Raw genomic sequence first — 8,513 nt, 5'->3', positions numbered from 1 at the left:
TGAAGCAGAACAAGTTATTTTTTAATATATAATTTTGTATTGAACAAAATATACAGCAGAAGCATTTAGTCTTTTGAACACAGAAACTTACTTTTTGCACAGTGACAATAGATGAAATACTTAAATTTTCCCACATCAAGTGGTAGCAGCAAAGATCAAAAGGAAAGTAACCCGTGTTGTATCTCATTGATAATAACCCATGATTAGGCAACAAATTGTACATCTGAATGCCAGCCATGTGAAACTGATGATGTCTCAAATTGGGTAAGCAGGAAAGAAACATTTCTAGCCTATTTCATCTGTAATACGTTACATGTCCCCAAATAAATTGCAAGGGCTTTAAAATGCATGATGCAAATCTCTAATAGAAAACTACCACATGAAATCTCTGGAAATATTACGTTAGTCTGATCCTAAATCAATTGTGTGCAGGATTGGAAGTTCTAATACCAGCACAATACTCTTGCAGTAGCTGTAAGAAAAATACACCATGGAGTGTGTTGGCACACAAGGCAGTTTCCAACATACTGAACATTTACTTGAGCAAGTCTGATTATTATTTATTCAAATATTGAGGCTTTAATTGTTGTGGTGTTTGGCATATAGTTATGCCTACCCCCACCCCATATCATCCCTTTCCTCATATGGAAGTGAGTCACACAAGCAAGAACTGTGAAAGGGCTTATTTGCATGGAGAGCCTCCACAGAAAGAGGAACCTCTACTCCTGAGACATGCTGGGGAACAACTACAGGTACCTCTGCTCCCTTGAAGCTACCTGGTGAATAATGATGGAACATGGCTATACTGGGTGGCTTTTACAAGTGCTTTTATGTTCACAAGCCCTCTCATCATCCATAGAACAGGGCATGTACCCTAAATTTAAACTTTACTACCTGGGTCTATCTGCAATGTGGGTATCTGAGGTCCAGAGCTGTTCCAATCCCTTAGCACAGATTCTGCAAGCCAGTCCTCATAAACTATCTAGAAGTACTATGAAACCAGGGTGTTGTTAGGTTTTTTTAAAATAAATCTCACTTTCTTTAAATACTTCAACAATAAAATAAGCAGTTAAAAAAAAATAAAGCAAAAATAAGAGGAGCGTTTCATGTTACATTTATCCTGTCTGCAACTATGAATTCCAGTGCTATGCTACTGCATATTAGCTGGTACTTTTTAATCCAAAGTGCTTCAAACAAAATAGTAGACAAAATATCCATGCTGGTCGCCCAAGATCCAAAAGGGAAGTTATTAATGGCTGGAATACAAAAAATACTGCTCATATTAAATCAGAGCAATCCTCCTTTGTGTAACACAAAAACAAACTAGCCTTGGTGTACCAGTGTAGTAATTATAGAAGATTCATTTGTGGGTATCCTATATGCTATTCCAACAACTGTATACACTACACTGCCTATCACAATTTAGTGTCTATCAGACTGGCTCCTGAATGTCACGTAATCTATTAGAGAACACAAATACTTGTTTATAAACTGCATCAACACGACTTATCCAATTAAGCACAGCCAATTTTTTTCTACAGAAGTATAATTAGGAAGATGTTTTAAAAGCATGTGAATGAATATTCACTGAAGGATTGTGGCTACTGTAAGTTTTAAAACTTAAGTTTTAAGCATTTTGTCTATAAGGCTTTGTCAATTTTTCATTACAGAGCTTCTTCCTCAATCTACAAGGTAATCAAGATGTGCTCTGTTTAACTAAGGATGAAAACACACGAGGAACATGTTATGCAATGTTACAACTGTGAAGAAAAAGAAGGCAGTATACAAACTCTGACCACTATTTAGTTATGGTGTATTTCTGTTGATGTTGGCTGGGGGAGGTATACACATAGCTCTGCTTCTTGGCTACTAGGGACTTCATTTCCTCTCCAGCCCTCTAAAATTTCTGGTTAAAAAAAGTTTTTCAGCCCCCCAGGATCAGGATCCAGCTGTAGCATATTATTGGATCCTAGCCATTATTTCAGTTTGCTTACTTTACACTGATTGCCTTGGTATGTCTTATCAATTCAGTGAGGGAGCATCACTGTGATAGGACAGCTGGGTAAACTGTTTCTTTGTAAGTTCTCAGTTAACACTCTGCTTAAAGAATTGAACTATAATTTGAGTGCTACTGACTGGAAAACATTTTTAAAAATTCAATAAATACAAGATGTTGGCTAGGTACTGGTTCAGGTATTAGGATATGTTTAGAAATAGCTGCTGCCTTCTTGCAAAGAGGCTTGTGTGCAAAGGACAAAGCATCTGCCACATTTGTGAAACAGCGCATTTATAAAAATATATGTAGGTGCATGGAAGTGTGTATGTGAGGATTACACATTTGTACAGTGTCACAACTGGCCACACATTTCCATATTGTTTACAAAGTAATGCAGCAGAAACTTTCTGCATCACATGTACAGGAAAATGGTATGCCATGACCCTAACTAAAAACTGGGTCTTTTTGATCTGGTAGAAAACAAGAACTTCTGGCAAAGGTAACTCTGTCAACTGTGACAGAGGCAGAATCTTAAATTTATAATATCAACCAGAGGTCATTCACCAATATCAGACACAAACTACATGAACTACACAAACTATTATCTGTCATACACTTAGGTAATTTCAGATTTGTGAAAATCTATCAAGCTAGTTTGGAGAGGGACTTGCAGTTGTAGGCAAAAAGGCTGTATCTGTTGCTGCTGTTGCACTCATGGAAGTAGCTTCCAGGAATATAATTAGAGGGTGTACAATACTCCCTCTACTCTGCAGCAATGCCCCAAGCCAAGCCAGAGAACCAGAAACCCAGCTGGATCATGTTTTAGTGCCACAGATGATTGCAGTAGGAAAATGGGAAGGCTCAAAACTTGACACTACCATGAGTAGCACACTGGATTTCAGCCAAGGGAATTATTCCCTTTCGGTACATTACTATCATGTTCAAAGCTGTGCCCTACTATCGCAAACTGTGTTTGGCTCTCCACTCATGATCTCTCCGATACTTAGATTTCAGGGGCCAGTAATTAGATACTGCAATATGTAAGCAAGCAGCATGTTAACAATTTTTTCTCAAGTCTGAACCTGCACATTAACTTAAATTTTTATAGCAGCTAGGGTAAAAAAAAAGATGCACTGTTGACTCTCATCTTGGAGCCTGACTGTGCCAAAGAGGTAGGTATTTGGTTATAGGTAAAAGACTCCTAACATCTGTAATAGTATCACCAAAGCAAAGGGGAACACTATATCATACAGTATCTCTCACTGACTGGAAAAAGACAAAGACCCCAAAAGTTCACATACATGTTATGAAAAGGGGAACCTGTACTTACTGAGTAAGTTACTTCTCTAAGAGGTTTCCCAGACAACTGTTTCAAACAGACTGGAGAAATTATGATGAAGCTGTCTTTCATTTAGCTTTTAAATTGTTTCAACCTTTGTTTATTTATCAGTTAATTTTTAATGAAAAATTAACAGCTAGATTTGCGAGAAGCAACATGACAAGCTGGTGCAAAACAATCAGTGACAGTTCTGTCAGCCTATCAGCTTTCACTTGGATGTTTAAAGCCCTGAGCCTGGGAACTTAATTCTGTTCACTTAAATTCCTTTTGTTTCACTTCATTATACCGTGAACTGCATAGAATTGCAGTGCTAGGCGACACTTTGCTGCATACGTTTGTGGAAATACGCTCCACTGAAATGAAAAGGTACTTACTGTATTTCTGAATATAGAATTTAAGTGTGTGCTCACACATTTATATACATGGAGAAATGTTAATTTCATATCTAAATTTTCTGTTCCAAGGTAAAGTGTAACTTGGCTCTCTTCTGCTCCATTAAAAAATAGTCTAGACAACTGGACTTAAAATACAGCAAAATTTACATAAATCACCATTCAAATAACAGCATACATAGGAAAATAAAGCTTTTCCTACAGAGAGGCTTGGAATTTAAAACACAAATAGGCAATAATGCAAATTTCAAATGACATCCTGCAATACAGATTCCAAGGCCATCTTCACTGTCATGCTGCCTAAATTCCTGTGCAGTTTTAAATCAAATCCTCGGTTTCTTAAAATATATGCATGGATTTGGTCCAGTTACTCCCCAAGGCTTTGTGTTGACTGGGTGAAATTAGAAAGCCATGAGGACATGGCTGATTTTGCACTTGTGAGAGCTCCTCCAACTGACTGACCTGTATTTTTAAAGGAAGGATTGGGGAAGAGGAGTGAGAAGAGGCAGGCAAAGGCAAGTCAGAGATCAAAAGTATGATCACAGAATTTAGAAAGAATTCCCACTTTCCAAGCAAGGTTCATATTTCATATTAATAGAAGGTATGTTGAGGTAATCTTTAATGTGACTATTTACTGCACTATATCATACTCAAGTTATTCAAATTATTTGATTTCCTATTTAAAACATAACTTAAGGGGAAAAAACTAGTAAAAGGAACAATGTTTCTAAAGATGTTTCAGATTATCACAAACCTGCAGGGGAAGGGCATTCTGTAACTGTATGGAAATGATTTAGAGTGCCCAGAAGACAACATAAAACAAATTCTGCAGCAGCCTCTCGAGACCTTAGTACAACAACTCTCATCAGCCCCAGTCAGTATGACCAGTGGTCAAGAACAACAAAAGGGAAAGACTAACTACTGTGAAGCCTAAGGGGAAAAAGCAGCTTGGCATACACACAAAAAAGTGGTACCATTTATCCAACTGGTTAGCCAGGCAAAGAAAAGTGAATGATTTGGAGGTCCCACTTTATGGCCCTAGTTACACTAACGTTTGGTCAGTGTAGTGTTTTCCATGGAGTCCTCCTGTTCAACTCAATACACACTAACTCAGTTACTTTCTATCTACTCAAGTCACTCAAGATGGAATTTTTTTGTTAGCATATGTAGAGATATAGATAATAGAAACAGATATTCTAACTTGCTTGAAAGAAGCCGTTAGAATTAGAGGAGTTAATCGGTTTGTGCTTGTAAGATACAGTCATCGGCATATTCTGGTTTTCAGTTATGGGGCTTCTTACCTACAGCTCTTCCTGTCTGTACAACATTCCGACTGGTAGTAACCACAGCATTCCCAATCTTCTTACCCCGTTCGCTATTCTGAACAGAACTAAACAAGAAGAAAATAATAGTAGATGCCAGTGTTCCAAATATTTCTATTTCTAAGTGTTTAATGACGATTACATAATTTAAACATGATAAAATGTACAAGTGCATTTAAGTGACAGGTATTTAGCACTGTTCATCTACTCGCTGAAGATTTTCCTAACATTGAGGGCACAGACACTGTCAATGAAGCTATTTCCAACCCCCTCTGTAGTTCAATAGACTATTGCTCTGAGTACTAAGGCCTGCATGAACTAACACAGCACATAAGTTCACTAGCACAGCATTGAGAAGCAAATTCAGACACAGTACTTACTGTGATAATCTTAATTTTACATCTGAAACAGAGTACTGGCCCTGGAATGGGTGACTATGAAGTATTCAGGAGCAGGGAAGGAGAAAAGAAGAAAACAAAACAGGATAATTTTTTTTACAATTTTCTTAGCAGAACAGTAACATAAAATACAAACCATTATCCTTTTACCAGATCATATTCAAATATTTCCACTCCTATCCGGATAAACATATCTGCCATGAGCCCCCATCTGAATTTCTTCCTTGTACTACATACAGAGCTTGGAAATGTTACTTTTAGGACAACAAATCCCAGAATACCCCAGTCAGAATAGGTCATACCAACTGGGAAATTCTGAAAATTTTAGTTCAAAAATTAATTGCCAAGCTCATTAGACACAGTTGCTCCTTCTCTCTTTCCTGGCTTCCCTCTCTATCATCTCTACTTCCATTATTGTGGGTTTGGTTGGAATGGCCAAATGAATTTTGGAAGTATTTTTATATAGGAGGAAATGATTTCTACAGATCTCTTCAGTTAATTGCTGGGCCTGACAATAGGATTCGAACTTGTCCTTTTGAAAACTTAAACAGCAGTCATAGATGGTTGAAAGCCCATCACCTTTAGCTCTGAAAAAGGGTGATACTCCCTCTGTAACTATGGTTCCCACACTGTAAGTAATCCACAAATTGTCATTTGTTTAGGAGTCACAGGCCTTTTACAGACCGCCGGAAAAGGATGGTCTGGCGGTGCCTCCGCTTGCTCCGCAGCACGGCTCCCTGGCGGAGTAAAAAGAAGCCCCAAAACGGCACTTCTTGCGGCGTGCTAATGACACCGCTAGGCACCAATGGCGCACTCATGACGTCATTAGTGCCACGCGACGTCAAAATGGCAGCGCCCATGTAGAACGGGCGCCACCATTTTGTACATCCCCAGGACGTACAAGGGTTAGGGCGTCCGGAATGGACGCCCTTTCCTAACCCTAGTACATCCTGGGGATGTACTTTATGCCCATCTGTAACGGGCCACATATCTCCTTTATAGGACCCTCTGGGTTATAATAAGCACTGGTCTATCAGCTGGTCAAAATAATTTCCTGCATATTATGCTGATGCATAAAGAAATAGATTTGGCTACAAATCAATATCATTTAGGACACAGAAGCCCATACTGACAACACTTCCCTTTTTTATGACATAGATGGTCCTGGCCATTCAGGAATTTCTTTTGCCATGTTTTGTAGCCTTTTCTGCAATTGTTAAAGTGGGGAGGGAGTCTTTTAACACTGACAAAGATTTTAACTAAGCAGGTCCCCAAATTATGGGTACTTCAAAAATTTTATTATTCTTAAGCATTAACTTCTCACTTTTTATACACAAATCCTTCAGTTTTCTTACCTAGGATTTACCTCTGCAAGAGCTGGGTGTTTATTGCTGTTCCATACTCTGTAATTGTGAGTATTCTTCCAAGCTGCTACAAATGTTGTTCCAAAGTCTGACAATATTTTTTCACTGTCTAATGAATAAAAAGAAGTAGATTTAATGACTCCCAGGTGTTTCATATATTATTTTATATATACTGTATATAAAAAGTATACCTTTTGCACAGTAACAGTGTAACTGTAATATGAATTGTTGTTATTGTTGTGTATCTTAAAGTCATTTTTTACTTATGGTGACTCTAAGATGACTCTATCATAGGGTTTTCTTGGCAAGATTTATTCACAAAGGGTTTATCTTTACTCTCCTCTGAGGCTGAGTGAATGTAACCTGCTAAGGTCACCCAGTGGATTTCCATAGCCAAGGGATTCAGTGCTCAAACCACTATACCATGTTTCCTCTACATGGATAGATATGCAATAACTGAAAATAGTAATGAACAGCAAGAAGAAAATACTGGCCAATAGTCTTTCCCTATGTCTGAAAAGGACATGCCTAAGTGACCACTATGCATTTGTGTTTAGATAGGGTAATGTCCTCCCCAATCACATACCAAGCCACTGAAAAGCAACTCCTCCACAGCTGGTTTTCCCATGGTTTGGAGTTTCTGTGATACCAGATTGAACAGAAACAACACTCTCAATTTATAAAACTTACCCCATGTTTGGGCTAACAAATGGGACAGGAGTACATATTCATATGTAATAAGCAAATATACAAGTATGTCATCACCCAAACTGGAGCAATTTATTATTATATATATGTATTTTTTTTGCAATCATCTTCTGGTTGACATGGCAATTTGCTTCATGGTCCCTTAGCAACTCTGCTGAGGGACTGACACTGGACATGACAGGAGGTTTACAGGCTTAAAAACCTGCTTGAAATGGCTCTCTGGAATGGGAGTCTCAGAAGAATACTCTTGCAAGTCTAATTCCCATTCCTAGCGATTAGGGTGACATAAGCTATTGTCACATTGATGCAGAATGAATCACAGGGGACCAGAGAGAACCACCAACCCCCATTGCATCATAGCAGCTGTATAGGAAAAGAATGTCACACATGCAATCTTAACTTTTTAAACCATTAACATTGTGAAAAATTTTAAAAATTGCCAGTTGGCAAAAACATCTTACTCCTAGCACCTTAACTGTTTTGAAAAAGTAAGTAAATAACTCTTTATTGATTTTAAGTAAAAAAAAAAAAGACTAAGCACTATTAAAATATTTTGAAATATTAACGTTGGAAAATCAGTTGCAAATTTTGAGGTGCTGAAGGATAAGAAGAACTGTAAACCTTTAAAATCAATTTAAAAGCAACATCAAAAAAATTTAAAGCCAGAAACTGTGAGAAAAGAATTTACTGTTTTATCTTCAAGGAAGACAAAACATGGAGGAAATTTGATTCTGGGTCAGTGTACAGAATATAATGTATACAGAAGAAGATCAAAGGAAGCAGGACATCTAGTGGTGAAGACTAATTGCAACTACAAGAAAGTATAGTATCTTTGTTTGAGGTCTGACAATTGTCCAAATGGCATTACGAGTTGGATTTAGGTCTGGACAAGTATTATTTGATCAAGGGGTAAGAAGGGTCCCAGTGGAATGTCCAGCTAAGATGACGGTCCCAAATCAGTTGATTCTGTAAGAATTAAGACAGATGAGAAAAC

The 8,513-nt window shown here is 37.8% G+C and overlaps 1 protein-coding gene across 2 annotated transcripts in view; it reads right to left on the bottom strand.

Moving 5' to 3' along the window:
* Positions 1 to 8,513, bottom strand: part of AVL9 (AVL9 cell migration associated) — a 28,854-nt gene continuing 20,341 nt past the window's right edge. For both annotated transcript variants that reach the window (XM_042474292.1, XM_042474293.1), the window contains 4 exons: positions 6,803 to 6,920; positions 5,430 to 5,483; positions 5,029 to 5,117; positions 1 to 4,189 (listed from right to left, as the gene is read on the bottom strand). In XM_042474292.1, coding sequence (XP_042330226.1) covers positions 4,095 to 4,189; positions 5,029 to 5,117; positions 5,430 to 5,483; positions 6,803 to 6,920 — 356 coding nt within the window. In that variant the 3' untranslated portion in view covers positions 1 to 4,094. The remainder of the gene's footprint in view (positions 4,190 to 5,028; positions 5,118 to 5,429; positions 5,484 to 6,802; positions 6,921 to 8,513) is intronic.

This window comes from Sceloporus undulatus, chromosome 6, assembly GCF_019175285.1.
Source record: "Sceloporus undulatus isolate JIND9_A2432 ecotype Alabama chromosome 6, SceUnd_v1.1, whole genome shotgun sequence".
Lineage (NCBI taxonomy): Eukaryota > Metazoa > Chordata > Lepidosauria > Squamata > Phrynosomatidae > Sceloporus > Sceloporus undulatus.
The sequence above is the reverse complement of the archived record's forward strand: the minus strand, read 5'-3'. Positions and strand labels throughout refer to the sequence as shown.